The sequence below is a fragment of the Narcine bancroftii genome, chromosome 4, assembly GCF_036971445.1.
Source record: "Narcine bancroftii isolate sNarBan1 chromosome 4, sNarBan1.hap1, whole genome shotgun sequence".
NCBI classification, from domain to species: Eukaryota; Metazoa; Chordata; class Chondrichthyes; order Torpediniformes; family Narcinidae; genus Narcine; species Narcine bancroftii.
Genome location: NC_091472.1, coordinates 226,237,386 through 226,256,486, shown reverse-complemented (window position 1 = coordinate 226,256,486; position 19,101 = coordinate 226,237,386). Strand labels below are relative to the sequence as shown.

General features: G+C 46.1%; 1 protein-coding gene across 2 annotated transcripts in view; it reads right to left on the bottom strand.

The window, feature by feature from the left end:
* Positions 1-19,101, bottom strand: part of LOC138761656 (collagen alpha-1(XVIII) chain-like) — a 290,964-nt gene that overhangs the window by 64,889 nt on the left and 206,974 nt on the right. For both annotated transcript variants that reach the window (XM_069934180.1, XM_069934179.1), the window contains 8 exons: positions 18,627-18,689; positions 13,554-13,640; positions 11,011-11,064; positions 9,065-9,178; positions 5,378-5,440; positions 5,247-5,291; positions 4,114-4,236; positions 1,014-1,076 (listed from right to left, as the gene is read on the bottom strand). In XM_069934180.1, coding sequence (XP_069790281.1) covers positions 1,014-1,076; positions 4,114-4,236; positions 5,247-5,291; positions 5,378-5,440; positions 9,065-9,178; positions 11,011-11,064; positions 13,554-13,640; positions 18,627-18,689 — 612 coding nt within the window. The remainder of the gene's footprint in view (positions 1-1,013; positions 1,077-4,113; positions 4,237-5,246; positions 5,292-5,377; positions 5,441-9,064; positions 9,179-11,010; positions 11,065-13,553; positions 13,641-18,626; positions 18,690-19,101) is intronic.

Sequence of the window (19,101 nt, the reverse complement as noted above, 5' to 3'; positions counted from 1 at the left end):
AGGGGACGTGGACTCGTGGCGCAAATTCAGGTGCTTTTACAGTGCAAACATTGGAGCATCATTTGAGACAGCACCCGATTCAGGGCAGTGTTTAACTTTATTGTTTTCACCCACAGAACCCATCTTAAGTATTCCTTTATTTCCCACGTGCGCCATGCATAGCAATGAGGCGGTGCTGGGGGGTGTGGGGGGGGGGGATACCAGAACACCAATGGGATTTTGTTTTGATGGGAAATATTTCAGGAATTTTTTCTTCTTTTGTCACTAAATTTACAACCTTGTTTTGGAATTTACCTCTTTGATATCATGCTTTGCAGTTGTTGAATACATTTAGCTACCTCTCCTTCTGCCTCAGCATATTATGGTCACTTATACTATTGTAGCTGGTGTATCTTACAACCTGTGTGGCTGAAACAGGTAAGAATTTTGGTACATCTGTACATTGTACGAATGTACAAGACAATAAATTCTCGCCATCATTGTCATCACCTTAGTAAATGGACCACCTAAAACAAACCCACAGACCACCGGAGGCCCATGGGTTGAGAGACACTGGCAGTCTCTCAAGTGAGTTGGTGAGGTTCACATTCTGCAACTTTGACCTCCACTCTCAGAGGGTGAATTGGATGTAGGGATGGAAGGAAGCAAGAATGAGTGGGAGACTGTTGCGTCATGCTGCGTTACCCGTCCCAAGTTAGGGAGCGGCCGAGAGAGGTGTCACGTCCTTCGGTGCCGCCATGATTCTTAGCTTGCTGCATCCAGAGCTTGGCTACTGCCTGCAAAACATCTCCTTGGGGATGAATGTGGCCTGTCCTTTGCAAGGGCAACAGTGAGGTGGGGAGAGTGAATGCATTTAGGACACCTGCACAGAGCAAGAGTGGCTGGCTGGAGTGTGTCGGTTTGACTCTCTGTTGGCAGTTACCCAGATTAGAGTAAAATACTGGAACAAGACATTCGGGTGTTTCAGACAGAACAGAGGGTTTTTTTTTTTAACCACCGCCTTTCATCTGTACCTGAACTCCCCGGTGTCCCGGCATTCCTGGAATTATCGGGAGTCCAGATCCTTCGGCATCATCCTGCAGAGAGAAGTGCAAACTGTCATCAACTGCAATAACATCAGGCAACCAGTGATCACACCTGTACAGACCCGTATACACACCCACACACACACATCCACACTCACACACCCGTACACACACCCATACACATCCACACACTGAATACACCAGTACGATCACATTGATCACACCCACATACATGCATATACACCCACACACACGTACACACACTGAACACACACACTGAATACACCCATATACACACTCACTCCCACACACACTGAACACACCCACACCCATACACACAATGAACACCAGTACACACATCCGCACACACACCCACCCACACTGAACACACCCATACATACACCCGTACACACCCACACACACACACTGAACACACCTGTATACACACACCCATACACACACTTGTACACACCCAAGTACACACCTTCTCACACACCCTTATATACCCACACACACACCCACACAATGAACACACCCGTACATGCACCCATATACACACATACTGGACACACACCCACACCCATACACACCCACACACACTGAACACACCCACACACACACTGAACACACCTGTACATACACCCATATACACACACCCACACCCACCCACCCATACACACTGAAAACACACACACACTGAAAACACCCACACCCACACCCGTACACACACATACCTGTACACACACACACAAGTACACACATACACGCGTACACACCCACACACACACTGAACACACCCACATCCACACTGAACACACACCCACACACCCTTATACACCTGTATACACACACATACACACACCCATATACACCTGTACAAACACACAGGCACACACACTCCTACACAAACACCACGCACACCAGTACAAACACACAGGCACACACACTCCTACACACACACCAGCACAAACACACACCCATACACACCTGTACAAACACACAGGCGCACGCATTCCTACTCATACACCCACACACACCAGTACAAACACACAGGCACACACACTCACACACACACACACACACACACCCTTATACACCTGTATACACCCATACACACCTGTACAAACACACAGACACACACACTCCTACACAAACACCCACACACCCATATACACCTGTACACACATACTCACAACACACAAACCCATACACATACCCTAAGAACACGCATACATATACACCTGTGCACACACAAACATACTTACACACACATATAATGTACACACACATACCAGTATACTCACACACGTGCACGCTCATAGACACTCACGCAGACACCCATATACACATGCCTGTACACACCCATACGTAAAGACCCAAAGACACACCCAGACACTCATACACACACATGCACATGCGCATACATGCAAGTGTGTACATAAGCATGTGCGTTCACACTACCAGTATGCACACTGTACACACACACATACTTATGCCACACACGAATACCATCTATGGCCAACACTCCATGATACCTTTGCAGGTTAACATGAAACTCAAACCCTCCCACCCCATTTGCCTCTCCTGTCATCTCCAGCAACAAAGATCCCTCCTGGACAACTTTCACCACCCAACCACCATCACCTCACTCATTGCCTGGTCTTTATCATATTGCTGTTATAAGGGAGTGCTAAACAGCTGCTGTGTTCCCCACAGTGACTGGATTTGAAGAGGGCGTCACTGGTCATAAGGTGTTTAGGGAGACCTCAGGCTACAAGGTGCTAAGGAATCACAAGCTCCCTCTTCCTCAAGTTGTCTTCAAATAGCTTATGTTTACCAGCCATTCTCAACGGGGAGGTGGGGGGGGGGGGGGAGTCACAGCACAATTAAGGGGGGCACAGACTGAAATCAATTTTTTAAAAAAATGTTTTTTATGTAGTTGGTGGGAGAGAAGAACTGAAGAAACCAACTAAACTTGACTGCTTCTAGGGTAAGGGGCCCATAAACTATGAGCAGAGCCCTCAGGGGGTCATAGCCAAAAGAACAGTCGTGAATGGCTGGACCAGACAACAGCAATGGCCAATTCCATGCCCAATATTGGCCCACTTTTGCCAGCAAGATCACATTTCTCTCACTCCCCACTCTCCCTCTTCCTTCCCAGGGACCGATGCCAAGTCTTCTATGTGGCTTCTGGTGCTCAGAGAAAGTCACCACACTTTCCTTTTGCTGCCAAACCACAATTCAGCAGTCTGTTATTATGTCCCGATGTTGATTGTTACCATGCAACATCTGGGCCAACCCATACACCCCCAGACTGACATCCGAGCATGCAGCTCCACTCCTACATGTTTGTGTGTGAGAGACGTACACCCTGTGCACATTCAACCTGATAGCGTGGCTTCTGCCATGATCGACAGTCTCTTGGCCAACTATGCTTGCATCTTTGGACTCGATGGTTGGAGATGTCTCATTGTCCCTCCATGTGGCTGAATCATTCTGCTACAAACGGGGGAACCTTTAGTGTGCAGACCACGGCATTTTAAGGTGAAGGAAGATCACCAACTATCTTTTTTTGAATTGAGGGTTATGGGAACGAGCAGGTAAGTGAACCTGATCGACTGTGATCTTGTTGAATGGTGGACCAGGATCGATGGGCCAAATGACCTGCTCCTGCTCCCATTTCTGATGCTTCCTGGTCTGGTTGTGTTGACAGTGCCTGCAAAACACTCCACCTAGCCCCAATAGGTGCTTCCAACCATGGAAACAAGCCCTTCGGCCGAGCGGGACTGTGCTGACCATCGAGGTATCCATTGATACTATGTCTTTTTTATTCTCCCCGCAGTCCCATCTATCCCCAACTCTGCACAGTCAGGCCCACTCACAGTAGCCCATTCACTCACCCACCGACCCACACATCTTTGGGATGTGGGAGGAGGTCACGGAGAGAATGTGCAGGCAGAGGTGGAGGTGGAGATTGAACCTACACCATTGTGTCCTCCCACCACCACCAACATCAGTTGGCATTGCCCTGAGAGTTGTCATTAACGTTGTGCAAAGCTCTTGACCGGCAGAACCTTGGGTCACTTACAAATCCGGTGTAGAAGCCAGACGCCGGTGGTCCAGGAGGGCCTGGGAAGCCTCGAGGTCCCACTGGTCCAGGAAAACCAGCTAAGCCAGGCTCACCTGGTGGTCCAAGGTCACCTGGGGAACCCTGCAACAACAGAAGGGAAAAGCATTGAGGGTGAAGTAGTGAGTGGGCCGTCACAACACCACCAGCTTCCGTTCCTTGGTCCTTTTCTCCGAAGGCCACAGTTTGGGGAGTGGAATCTCTGCCCACGCTTTTGCTGGGCTGTTGGCTCAGGTCCTGTTCCATGGTCTTGAGTGATTGATACTGCAAGTGCTGTACTGAGAGAGTGCAGTGTTGAAACCTGTGCCCCACCTGTTATTTCAAAAGAAGTCCATAAATCCCTCAGGGTTGCCTTGCAGGTTGATGGGGTGGTTTAGCTGACGCATGGTGTGCTGGCTTCATTAGTCTGGGTGGGGGGGATTGAGATCAAGAGTCGTGAGGTAATGTTGCATCTCTTTAAAATGCTGGTTGGACCACACTTGAGTATTACCTTCAGTTCTGGTCACCTCATTTATGGGCCACTTCTTTTCCCAAGGAACTGGTAGAATGTGGAGCTTCAATAAATATTACATCTCTGTTAATTGCAGGGTTCTACAGATATGGGCTTTGGTTTGTGTGGAATCACATGGACAGTGCACTTCTGCACCCTATATTCCACAGAAGTCTTTACATTATTGCGGGAACAAAGGCTGACTTGCCTTTGTTTGGTGTTTGAACAAGAGAGAATTTAAGAATTGAATTTAGGCCATGCTGACAAAAGACTTAAAGATCAGGACTTCCAAGTACACATCTGCAAACTGTGTGCAATGGGGAAGTTATATTATTGATATTTATTATTATACTATTAAGCTGGAGGCCAAGATCAAGGGATCTGGGGTTCAAATCCCATTACCGCAGTTGTGGAATTTAAATTCAGTTAATAATTAGGAACAAGCATGACAAAACTGTTCTAAATAAAACACTATCATTCAGGGGACAAATCTTTGACCAAGCTGGCTTCTGGAAGACTTTTGAAGTGGCCCAGTGAGTCACTCAGTTCAAGGGCAGTAAATCCTGAAACATGGATAGAAGTACAGGGGAGATCTGGACCTTACCTTCGCACCTTGAGCTCCTGGAAGACCCAAATCACCAGGCTCCCCCTGGAAGTTAAAGGCACATCTCATCAGCAAACAGGGCAAGAAAGTCCAGAGGCACTCTGAGCTGCTTCACTACACAAGAAGCTTACCGGCAGTCCTTTCTCTCCCACTGGACCTGGCTGGCCGTCCCTTCCTGGTAGGCCAATGGGCCCCTGCAAGAGGTAGGGGAGATGCAGTTATCATGGAAACTAATCAGCCCTTAAGTCCTGGTTCAAGCCCATTGATACGGCAGCCAAGGCAGTGCACCAACAACTTGACATTCTCAGAAGTCTGAAGAAATTCGGCATGCTCCTGTGGTTCCTTACCAACGTTTACAGATGCACCGTGGAAAGAATCCTGCCTAGATGCATCACAGCTGCATACAAGAGCTGCTTCTGCCCAAGACCAGGAGGAACTATAGCAAGCTGAGAACATGGCTCAGGCCATCACGCAAAACTAACCTCCCCTCCATCAACTCCGTCTATACCACTGGCCACTTCCAGAAATCTGCCAACACCTGAAAGGACCCATCCCACTCTCTTCTCCCCACCATGCCCCCCACATCCGTCGGGCAGGAGATGCACAAGCTTGAAAACAAACATCAAGATTCAAGGGGAGTTTCTTTCTTGCTGTTATCAGACTCTTGAATGGACCTCTCATTGGTAAAAGATAATGCTCTTGCCTAAACCATTCTCTCATTCTTGTACTATAATTTTGAACTATTATTTAGAGATGGCTCTATTTGACTTTTTGAACACTACACCCTACATTAATTTATTTATTATTGTGCTACATTCTTTTTGAGTTGACTTGCCTGGATAGCATGCAAGACAAAGCTTTCTACTCTCCCTTGGTATCCATGATGGTTATCAATCCAATCAATGAATGGTCCAAAGGTGGCTGGTTGCTCACTGGTTTGCTAATCAAGTGGCTTGAAAACTGCAGCATGTAAAATGATCAATACTATAAGATGGTTTGGCCCAATGTGATGCCCTGGAAATTGTGTGGTGCAAAGGTGAGAGGTCAACATCGGTCAGAAGGGTATGGGCAAGGGTGTTCTGGGAAGGGATGCGGCAGTCGAGTTGTGTTCAGAGGCCTAGGTCCATATTAGAGGTGAGTGTGACCTAATCAGGGGGAGCCCCTTGAAGTCACTGGCCATCATGATATAGACAGGATGCAGAGTTAGGTGGAGAAATGGTAGATGGAGTTTGATCTGAATAAGTGCGATGTGATGCATTTGGAAGGTCGAACCTGAAGGTGGAGAGTGTGGTTAATGGCACAATACTTAACCGTGTGGAAGAACAGAGAGATCTTGGGGTTCAGCTCCACAGATCCCTCAACATTGCTGTGAAAGTTGATAGGGTGGTTTAGAAGACATATGGTGTGTTGTCCTTTACTAGTCAGCGGATTGAGTTCAAGAGCTGCAAGGTAATGTTATACCTCCATACTGGTGGCTTGGTTAGACCACACTTGGAGTATTGCATTCAGTTCTGGTCACTTCATTACAGGAAGAATGTACATGCTTTGGAGAGGGTGAAGAGAGGAGATTTACCAGGATGTTGCCTGGATAGGAGAACATGCCATACAAAGCAAGGATAACAGAACTATGGCTTTTCTCTTTGGAACCTAGAGGTGACTTAATAGAGGTATATAAGATTATAAGGGGCTTAGATAGGGTGGGCAACCAGTACCGTTTTCCTGGGGCAACAAAAGCAAATACTAAAGGAGTCAGCTTAAGGATAGTGGGGGAAAGTTTAGGGGAGACGTTAGAGGGTTTTTACTCAGTGGTTGGTGCCTGGAATGCATTGACCAGAGTGGTGGTGGAGGCTGGTACAATAGGGACATTTTAAAAACTTTAGATAGCCACTTGGATACAAGAAAAATATTGCATTTATATTGCAAAATATTGAGGGTTATGGATGTGAGGTGGGAAAAGTTAGATTGTTGTAGAGTAGGTTTGCACGACATTGTGGGCTGAAGGGCCTGTACTGTGTTATTACATTCAATGTTCCATTTTCCAAAGGTAATGTGAAACACAGCAGCTGATAGGGCGCTACACTGGCCGTGTGAAAGCTGGTGGCTGATTGGATGCTACACAGGCAGTGTGAAAGCCAGCTGATGATAGGGTGCTATACTGGAAGTGTGAAAGCCGGCTGATAATAGGGTGCTATACTAGAAGTGTGAAAGCCAGCTGCTGATAGGGTCTTATATCAGTCGTTTGAAAGCCGGCTGATGATAGGATGTGACACGGGCAGTGTGAAATCTTGCTACTGATAGAGCGCTGGATGGCCAGTGAAGACAAGGCAAAGAAGTGTCCAGGAATGCCACTGACCATCACTCTGTCCATCTTGATTTCTCTGATGGACTAAACTTGCAGATTCCACAAGCAGGATCCCGACTTTCAACTGTGAGGGGATTTCCATGGAATCAGCTAGTATCCCAAGAATGTCCAGCAAGGTTTTGTGCGATGGTATGAGCTGGGAGGGAGAGGGAATGGGACACATGGTCTGAAGCATGCACAGTGTTAGGTTCACATCAAAGTGGGAAAGGCATCTCTGTTGTCCCCAAGATGACTGTGAAGATGGAGAGAGTCGGCCACCTCTTTGTAGAATCCTGATTTGCTCTGTGGAGAAGGATGCAAGGGTCCTTCCCACGGTTCATCCTCAGCAACAACATGACAGAGGACCCTCTGATCTGCAGGCTGTTCCCAAGGAAGCACACAGAGTCAGTCATCGGGAACTGCTGGAAGACAATCACCTCGTTGAAAGATGCCCTTTGGTCTGCCTGAAACCTCTTTCAGCACATGGAGATGTTGGTGAAGGAATGCTGCCGATTGGCACATTCCAGGCTGCAGGAGTGCGTGCTGAGGGATGCACCAAGGCTTGGTGCAGCCAACGCGAGGGCGCTGAGGGGAGAAAATACGGGCTAGAGTCCTTCCGCCTCCGGGCATTGAGGGGCTGAGACAGAGGGGAAGCCCCTCATACAACAGAGGGGGAGTAACAACAAGGTGCCTCAGTGGTGGTAATGGTGTAAATAGAAAGGAATGTAACAATGTACAGTAATGGGAATGAATGGATACAAAAACTAAGGATGGGAAGGGACCTTGAATGGTTTTCCTTTTGTAAATAATTCATTGTGAATAAAGTCTATTTTTGGTTATAATGGCCATATGAGTTGAGGAAGCAGGGGGCTCTTATGTCCATGCTGCTCCCAACAGCCATCCTCCACAAACTCCACTCACCTTCACCCGGTGCTTTGCTCACACCTGGGCCAACCACCCCACCTCATGTCGATATTCATTCGTCAGCCCCTTTCTTTGGGAGTCAGAGTTCTACAGCATGGAAACTGGCCTTTCAGCCCAACTTATTTGTTTTGACCAAGCCAGTCACATGTGCCTGTGTTGGCCCATATCCCTTTCAACCTTTCCATGAACCTGTCCAAAGGTCCCTTGAATGTTACAATGGCTCCCACCTTTCCAACTTCCTCCAACAGCTTGCTCTGTGTTTCTCAGGCCAAATCTTACCCCTTGCAATTTAAATCGATGCCCTCAAGTTTGAGGTTCCCCAACTTGGGGAGTTGATGATGACTATTCACTTTATCTCTCTCATATCTGTTTCTATGGTGAAGCATGTCTGATGATACTCTTTGGAACATTCTTACACAGTGGAGGCACTACATAAATGCAGGTTATTTTCTTGTACGAAAGCACTGATCATTCATCTCCTTTGAACAGTTTCCAAACAAAGCCAGCCTCTCATTTCACAGCAATGCCTCTTGCACTCAGTGTCTTCACTCACCATTGGTCCAGGTGACCCGGGTGCTCCTGGAAGCCCCGTGTTATTCATGCCGAACACACCCGGCCTTCCCGGGAGCCCTGGAACACCAGGTGGTCCACGAGGGCCCGGTGGTCCCTGAGAGAGGGAGAGAAGTAAGGGGAGGTGATGGGGGGGGGGGGGGGGGTAAGAGAGAGGAGAGATGTGGGGAGAAAAAGGTGGAGTGGTGGAGTGGAGAGAGGGGGATACAGAGAGAGGGAGAGAGATAGAGGGGGAGAGATGGTAGAGGGAGAGGGAGAGAGAGGATACAGAGAGAGGGAGAGGGATAGAGGGGGAGAGATGGTAGAGGGAGAGGGAGAGAGAGGGGGAACAGGGAGAAGAGGGGGAGAGGTAGAGAGAAGGTGAGAGGGGGAGAGAAGTGGAGGGAAAGAGTGGAGAGAGAGAGAGGTGGGGGAGAGAGAGAGAGAAACAGAATTAGTTCTTTGGCAACTATTTTGAGGATTGGGTTTTCAGGGGGAAAGGCCAGGCCTAGTGACACCCTTAAAAGACAAATACACACAAAGCAGTATGTCCTTGAACAGTTACCCCATAATCTGACAGTCAACCCTATGATGGCTTTGTCCTTGGCCTCATCCATTGTTAGGGTAAGAATAAACTTGAGGAACACATCAGATCTTCCAGTCAGCTTTGGACACAATAGCATGAACATCATTTTTTTTTCCCATTTTAGGTAACCCCAACCTCTATATGGTTTCCCTATTTCCAACTTTTATGCAACTATTCACATTCTTACTTTTCTCTCAACTTTCCCAGTGGTCTCTCCAACCCTCCCACCTTATGCCAGTTCTCTACCACCTCTTGGCCCCTTCCCCCCCCTTAATATCACCCTGTCCCACTCTAGGTCCAGAAATGTTAACTGACCATTTCTCTCCATGGACGCTGCTTGACCTACCTTCATTCACCGACCACTGTGCCAAATGCACCCACTCCTCCCCTCCCACCTTTTGTGGCTGTGCATTCAATGTAATTCACTGGCAGTGAGCACTCTAGGGATTCCCCAACTTATGACCGTAATTGGGTCCAAAGGATCGCTCGTATTTTGGAATGGACGTAAGTCGGAATTTTGCCAGCATGCATGGAGTACCAAAGTCTTAAAGCAAACTTTTTGATCATATCTTTTTATCATCGTGGATTTGACGATAACATCTTAAAGTTTCCTGAATTTGTTGATCAACCTTGGCAAATCTTTCCATATTCTGGTCCAAACTTACATTGTTAGTCAGCGTCCTGTGGTTCTTAGGCTGGGCACAGCCTATGCGACTTAAGTCTGTCTGCACATACGACCAAATTTTTTAAAAATATTTTAAAATGCGCGAGAGTTAAGGGCCCGAATTCAATATGGTTAGGGCGCTAAACTCTCGTGCATGCGCCAACCAAACTCAAATACGCAAACCCACCGTGCATGTGCCCCCGAAGACTCAAACATGTGCACAGGAGTCAAGATGGTCACGCCCAGCCTAAGGACCCCGGGACACTGACTAACAACGTAAGTACGCACATTTTGGCTCTTACGTGCCCTGTATCCCTATTATAGATTGTCAAATCCAACATAAACCGCATAAATTTTACATTTTTCTTATATATATGTTTTTTTTTAATTTGGTCGTTGGTGCGGATCGACTTAAGACATTTAGGTTGCATCGGGAGCACCTGTACTCAAAGAGCAGGTGATAAATACAACTGTCCTCCATCTCTCTCCTTGTCAATGCCAGGTATCCTGTCTCCCTATAAAACCATCAGTTTTATGGGCCTCAGGAAGATCACCTGAAACAAGGAACACAGATGGTTTCTAGATAATCCCTTCGACCCGCCTCTTGGAGACCCAACCTTTGGTCAGCAGAACAAGATCCTTAAAATTGCCATCGCCTTTTTCCGAGAATGTGCTACCCCGCTCAAGAAGCTGTCCCTACCCGAAAGGTTTCCAGATCACCTTCAAACCCCGATCCTTCCATGTCGATGAACGTCTAGGAGACAAGAATGGATGTGAGATGAAACATTTGAGAAAGATTCAACCTGAAGCATCAACTCAGTTTACCTCTACACAGACAGTGCTGGCTTTCCTTTGCCTGTGAGACCTAGTCTGGCCCCAGGTTTGGGGTTAATCACCATATTCAGAGGCACAGGGCAAGAGCAGGCCAGGCAGGGGTGAGAAAAGTGTGTAGCCAATGCAATAGAAATTCTACAAAAGGGGTCCCATGGGACTGCCTTCTATGAATGGATAGTGGGAAGCACTGCTGCTGTGTCCAGGACACCTGGGCTTTTGTCAAACAATAGGTCTTTCGGCCCATCAAGTCTGTGCCAACCATCAAGCTCCCATTGAGGTTAGTCCAACTTTAATTCCATTTCATTCTCCCCATATTCACATGGCCTCTCCTCATTTATTCACTAGGGGTCATAGATAGTGACTAATTAACCTGCCAAAGACTGTGCAATGTGAGAGGACATGGAGGAAGAAGGTCAGTGAATGCACAGAGGGGGAGATCATTGACATATTATACATGAGTTGAGCTCGGTATGCGTGCAGGCCGGCAGATTAAGTCTAACATCCAGACAGCAATACAAGGGTTAAGAGCAAGAGCATATTAACAGTGCATAGTGTTGCAGTGAAGCAATCAATTAGTACATAGCAAGGGCAACTTGAGATCATTGGACTGGGGTTCAATCAGGAGCCTGATGGCTGTGGGGAAGAAACGGTCTTTGAAAATGTTGGTGCACTATTTCACACTCTTGAACCTTCTCCACGAGGGAAGGAGGGAGACGAGAGTGTGTCCGGGATTGGGTGGGTCCTTTCTGAGGCAGCATGAAGTGCAGATAGAGTTGATGGAGGAGAGGGAGGTTGGTGCAATGTTCTGAGCTGCATGCATCACCTTCGGCACCTTCTTCTGATCTTGGGCAGAGCACTTCCCTCATTGATCACCCGCCAAGCAGAGTGAGTCTGGGTCACTCACAGGCTGTATCAACACCAGGATTTCCCTGAGAAATGTCTTCACAAGGTGGCTGAAAATTCCTTTGGATATGGCTTCCTCACAGTTCTCATGAAAGGACTTTTGCTGGACACTTTTTAAGTTTAATTTTTAAAACTGTTAAATTTTTATTTGCATCAGGGTAGTAGTCGATACCAGACACTGAAACCCGTGCCACCCAATTAAACAGCCAACCCGTACATTTTTGGATCGTGGGAGGAAACCTGAGCACCCAAAGGAAACCCATGCAGGTCACGGGGAGAACATACAGATACCTTACCAGATTTGCAAAGATCACAGTTATTTTGCAGAGAAACAGAAATAAGCAGCTGGCATGATTAGTGTAGCAGTTAGCACATTGGAAGTGAGGTGCCCGATTTAACCTGGGTCATTTGTGCTGCAATAATGTTGAGCTAACCATTCCATTAACCATGCAGCTCGTTTACTTAAACGTTTTATCTTTTCTGTTTCACCACAAATTAATTGTAATATTTGCAAATACTTGTTTGATTTTTAATTCTTTTTTAATATTTCTGTGTGTCAGAGGTATTCAGTAACATAAGATTCTTGGGAAACTTTAACAACCAGCTCAGCCAGGAGTAATCCTCAGCCAGCTGTCAAACTCTTTCAACACTTTGGTGGGCAGAGCTTGTGTTACCCCATCCTGTGAGGGGATCTTGCAGATTGAAGGCCCTCAACCTAGTGAATTGAGTCAACCTCTGAAAGACCTTTCTTGCCAGAGGATCCAGATGTTTAGCAGATGTGCGGCAAGGCTGGGCAGTACATCACCACCGGGTACACCCACTGCCTCAAAGCCCCTGAGAGACCCGTGTACGATCCTGGCTTTGGGCGCTGCCCAGGCTCTCCTCATGACCACGTGGGGTTTCCTATTGGGGGGGGGGCATGCTCCAGCTCGCCATCCCTGTCGCAATGAGGTGCAGGAGACCCAAGAGGCTTCAGATGTTGGAGTTGGGAGCAAAGATAAACCTCTGGAAGAACTGTCAGTCAGTCGAGTGGCATCGAAGGGATGGTTGGTGGGCTAAATGGCCAAGGTAGTTTGTCTGTAGGGTGCAGGTCAGGGGCAGAATCTGGTGGGGAGCTGACGGGAATATGGAGAGAAGGAAAAACAGGGTTAGTGTAGGATCTGTGCAAACAGCTCGTTGATGGTCAGCACAGATTTGATGGGGGTGAAGGACCTGCTTCTGTGAAGTTTCTCTCCATGACCAAACAAGGACCAGCAACAAATGTCCATCAATCAACACCCTTATCTTATTTTTTCGTCATTCTCTCGCTGTCGGTTAGTGAATACTTGCTGTGCACAAATCCGCCATTCTGTTTCTCACATCACAATGGACTAAGGGCCATTCAGTGAATGCAAAGTGTGTTGGGACATCCTGAACTCATGAAAGTGGCTGTGTGCATTCACCATGGATTTGTTTTTCCAATCATCTTTCCACCTTGAATCTCATACAATCATTTATTTCACTTACAAGTTTATCTCTCCTGGCTGAGGGGCCAGGGAGCCCAGGTGGTCCAGGGGGTCCTCTTGGTCCTTCAATTCCAATCCCTGGGTCTCCCTGCAGAGGAAATGGGAGTCAAGTTTACTGTCATCTGATTTTACAAGTACCACCTGACGAAACAGCATTGTCTGGTCATCAGTGCAAAACATGCAGACTCACAAACGGATATAACACACATACAAATAAACAATGCATATGCAGGACAAATATTTCATCTATACATGAACAGTGGATCAGAGGAATTGGGTCAGCATGTGATATCTCCAGCACAGATTCATCCTCAGCATGAATTGTTAAACTGCTCCAACAATCACTTCAGCACATTATATTCCACCTTAGATGAATTTTATTGAAGTAAAATAAAAGGAGGAATTTATTGACAACAGAAATGCCCAATTTGAGACAAGTCTGTATTTGGATCTTTTATCCAAACCCAATTGAAGCTGCTGCACAGAACACCCTTCAACTCTCTGGATTAATTTACCATTTTGTATTTTCTTTTTTTTTAAATTTTTTTATCTTTCACACTATGAACCATACTGACCAAAATACACACAAACATTTCCCTCTTGAATAGTGTCATTTTCTTCCCTTTCCCCCCTCCCTTCCCTCCCTCCTTCACCCCCCTCCCCACCCACTCAACGTTCAACATATATAATACATTAAACCCATTAAACAATGTCATCACACAAATAAATAAATTTTGTTCTGTGAATATAAGAGTCTCGGATGGTTAGTATGAGCAGTTCCTTTGGTAGTTCAGCATTCTCACTGTCTATGGGAAGAAGCTATTCCTCAGCTTGGTGGTGCTGGCTCTGCTACTCCTGGATCTCTTCCTTGATGGGAGCAGCTGAAAGATGCTGTGTGCGGGATGGTAGTGGTCCTCAATGATTTTGCGAGCCCTCTTTAGACAATGATCTTAGGAGATCACGTCAATGGTTGGGGGGGCGGGGTGTGGGGAGGGAGACGCCAGTGATCCACTCTGCCACTCTTAGGGTCCTGAGGATTGACCTCCGATCCAATTCTCTGCAGGTCACTCGTCTTGACATGTCCCCATCCAGCGAGGTCAGTCTCCGTTCCTTGACCCTATTTCCCATGAATCTGATAACCAAGTGGCTGTGATTCCCATGGAATCTGTTAGTCTAGGGCATGCAGGAATCAGGTGGGACCATCTGCATGACTGAATGTTGGTTTTTAATTCCAGTTTTGTTGACGGTCTTAACTTCAATTCTCCACCCACTGTGGTGGGAGTTTAAACCCTGCCTTCAGACTGGGACTCTTGATTGATAGTCTCATGATACTGCCAACCTGAATTGCTGGATTGTCATAGACAATGTCTTTGCCAGTGGGCCAAAGGACTATGCTTTTGGGAAGGGTGAAGCAAGAATAAATATTTATCTGCCGAGAGACACAGATAGGCAACGTGAGTGGGGAAGCGACTAATAGATAATGTACATTATCGGTAAAGTGAACCCATCCACTCTGGAAGGAAAAATAATAGATTGGGCGTGTTTAAATGGTGAAAGACTGCAGCATGCTGTTGCACAGAGAGATTTGGGAGTGTTTGTGAATGAATCTCAAAAGGTTGGTTTGCAGGTGCAACGAGTAATCAAGAAGGTTCAAATTCAAGTTTATAATCATTCAATTACAAAATTACAACCCGACGAAACAGTGTTCTCCAGTCCTCAGTGCAAAACATAGATGCACAACCAAGCATACAGGTACACAAAATACACACAGGACAAATATACATACATACATAAAAATAATTAAGTAAATATTGTTTAGTAAATATGAGAGTCTCAGAGGGATGATTTTGTACGCCATTTCCAGGCAACGATCCCAGTGGATCATGTCGATGGGGGGAGGGAGATTCCCCTCTACCACTCTTATGGTCCTTTGGATTGACTTCCAAACTATTTCTCTGCAAATGGTGATGCAGCCAGCCAAGACACTCTCAAAAGAGCTCCTATAGAAGGCTGGTAGCCTTGCCTGGCTCAGACTTCTCAGGAAGTGCATTGCTGTTGTGCCTTCCTGATAAGTGAGGAGTGTGTCCACGATAGATCACTAGTTAAGTGAACTCCAAGGATCTTGGTGCTCTCTATTCTCTCCACTACAGAGCTAATGATGAATAGTGGAGGGTGGTCGTTCCTGGTCCACAATCATCTCATTTGTCTTGTCCACTCAGGTTGTTATTCTCACACCATATGCAGAGATGATTTACTAGGATGTTGCTCGAACTGCAGGAACTGAATTATCGGGACAAGTTAAAGAGATTAGGGCTTCATTTCCTGGAGCATAGAAAAATGAGGGGAGTTTTGATCATGGTATTTAAAATTATGAGGGGTATAGATAGAGTAAATGTAGGCATGCATTTTTCACTGAGGGTAAGTGAAATACAGAGGACATGGGTTAAGAATGAAAGGGAAAATGTTTAGGGGAAACATCTTAACACAGAGAGTGGTGGGAGTGTGGAACGAGCTGCCAGTTGAAGTGGTGAATGTGGGCTCAATTTTAACATTTAGAAGAATTTGGGGAATGGAAGGATCTAGAATGGGTGCACGCCAGTAGGACTAGGCATAATAATAGTTTGGCACAGACTAAGAAGGGCTGAAGGGCCTGTTTTTGTGCTGTAATGTTCTATGGTTCTATATCACTAGATTTTCCACCTCTTTGCTATAGAGCAATTCATCATTGTTGCTGACAAGGCCAACCACTGTTGTTTCATCTGCAAACTTGATGACACTGTTGGAACTGGATCTGGTGATGTAGTAGTGCGTTAGTAGCATGAACAGGAGCGGGCTGAGCACACTGCCCTGTGGTGCACCTGTGCTCATTGTGGTGGTGCTCTATGTTCTGCTACTGACTGGATAGACTGTGGTCTTTCCATTGGGAATTCCAGAATCCATTTACAGAAAGAAGTGTTGAGTCCCATCAGGACAGCAAGGAAGACAAATGGAATGTTAGCTTTCACTACCAGAGGAATTGAGTTTAAGAGCAGGGAAGTCCTGCTGCAACTGTACAAGGTATTGGTAAGGCTGTATTTGGAGCATTGCTTGCAGGTCTGGTCTCCTTACTTGAGAAAGGATATACTTTGGAGGCGGTGCAGGGGAGGTTCACCAGGATTATTCCTGAAATAAAGGGTTTAATTTATGAGGAGAGATTAGGTAGCTGGGACTATGAAGATTGGAATTTATAACGATGAGAGCAGATTTTATAGAAATATATAAAATTATAAAAGGAATAGATAAGAAGTTGTTGTCAAGGACTGGAGAGCACTGCTTCATCGGGTTGTTCTTGTACAATCAAATGACAATAAACTTGACGACTTATTTTCACTGGAAGGTGAGACTAGAACTAGAGGACATAATCACAAGATTTGGGGAAGCAGATTAAAGACAGAGAGAGAAGAAAATGACTCTCTGGAATTCTCTGTCCAAGTAAGCAGTAGAAGTGGTCTTGTTATATATATTTAAGATGCAGATTGATAGATTTTTAAATAAAGGGAAAATTAAGGTTTATGGTGAATGAGCAGGTAAGTGGAACTGAGTCCACGAGTGATTATCCATGATCTTACTGAATGGCAGAGGAGGCTCGATGGTCCAACTCCTGCCATTCTCGGGGGTGGGGGGGGGGCACAACACATTTTAGGGGGAGTCACTGTCTAAAATCATGAAATATATTTTACGTAGTCAGTAGGAAGAAACCAAATAAACTTGACTACTTCACAGAGAAGGGGGCCCATAAACAGAGTAAAGTCTTCAGGGGTCATAGCCAAAAAAAAAGGTTGAGAATGGCTGGTCTACTCCATCTCCCATTTCTGATGTTCTCAAATAAAAGTATATAAAAACTGCAGATGCTGGAAACCTGAAAAATGAACAGACAATACTATGGAGAAACAGAGTTAACATTTCAGCTGAACAAACCTCTGTTGGTCTCTCTCCACAGCCCTGTCTGATCTGCTGAATGTTTTGTAATTCCAATAACAAAAGTTAATGATGCTCTGCTAATTTGGCTGTTGTTGGCAAACGTGTTTTAGGTGCATGGGGATTTGAATTTAAATTTAGACATACAGCATGGTAACAGACTATTTTGGCCCACAAGTCCGTGCCGCCCAATTTACACTCAATTAACCTACACCCCTGGTTCGTTTTGAAGGTTGGGAGGAAACTGGAGTCCCCGGGGAAAACTTACGCAGACACGGGGAGAACGTACAAACACTATACAGACAGTGCGGGATCCGAACCCCTGTTCCGATCGCTGGCACTGTAACAGGTTGCACAGTGATGTTACTAGACAGCTGTTCAAGCGGCCAGGCCACAGCAGGCTGATATTTGAAATTAAATAAGCCAAAATAAAAGAAATGAAAAACACCAGAAGTAGAGGTGTAATTGTGCAGCAATCGTCAAATTTGATGGAGTTCCATCAAATCCACAAACACCCTTTGCTGATAGATATTTGTACACAAGAATGGACCATACCACAACATCTGAAGAGGGTTTCCTTCCACTGAAGAGGAATTAGGAACACTCCTTGTTTGGGAAGGAACTGTGCCTGCTAGAAGGATAGGCCATGATACAATTCAGCCTTTCAAGCCTATCCCACCATTTAATGATCAAGCCTGGCCTCACCCCTTTGTTCTCTAACCTCCCTGTCGACAAGAATCCCTCAATCTCCAATTTTTCAAATTCTCCTCCTCCCTCTCCATCTCTTCCTTCCTGGCCCAGAGACAGCAGCATTTTTGGGAGAAGAGGATCTGGAATTCCAAGGTCCACTGTTCTCCAAGTTGCCTTGCTGTAACTGTAAAGGTTTTACTCTGCAAGCTCCCCTTCCTGGGGAAAGAATCATCCATTGTTATCCACCACATCAAACGCTTTTGTCGTTTTGTACCCCAGCTTAACTTATATCTCAGGGTATCTCGAGTTTGTTTTAAGACGTGGTCCTTCTAGACTGTGTCCAATCTTCCTCCTTGCAAAGTAGGGCAAAGAAATCCAGAATAATAAAAAAGAATCAAAGCCAAAACCCAACCTTATTGCGCCTCACCTTATCTCCTTTAGGTCCCTGGTCACCGGGAGCTCCTGGGAAACCTTGAGGGCCAATCTCACCCTAGACAAAGGAAGGAAAAACAAAACAAAACCACTTTACCCATGTACACACGTGACATGAAAATCCGGGCACTTTGGAAGGTCAAATACAAGAGGAAGGTCAAATACAAGAGGAAGGTATACAGTAACTGGCAAGACTCCCAGGAACATTACTGGGCAGGGAGATCTTGGGGTGCAAGTCCACAACTCCCTGAAAGTGACAACACATCGACAAGGTGGTAAAGAGCAGGATTACAGATCAGATGGAAAGTTGATCAGAGGATTGGCAGGTAGAAGTTAATCCTAATAAGTCCAATTGGGTAGGATGCCAAAGAATGTTAATTCACAGAGAGACCAAGGTATCCAAGTCTACAGTTCTCTGAATGTGGTAATGCAGGTGTTAGGGTGACCAAGAAGGTATGTGGTGTGCTTGC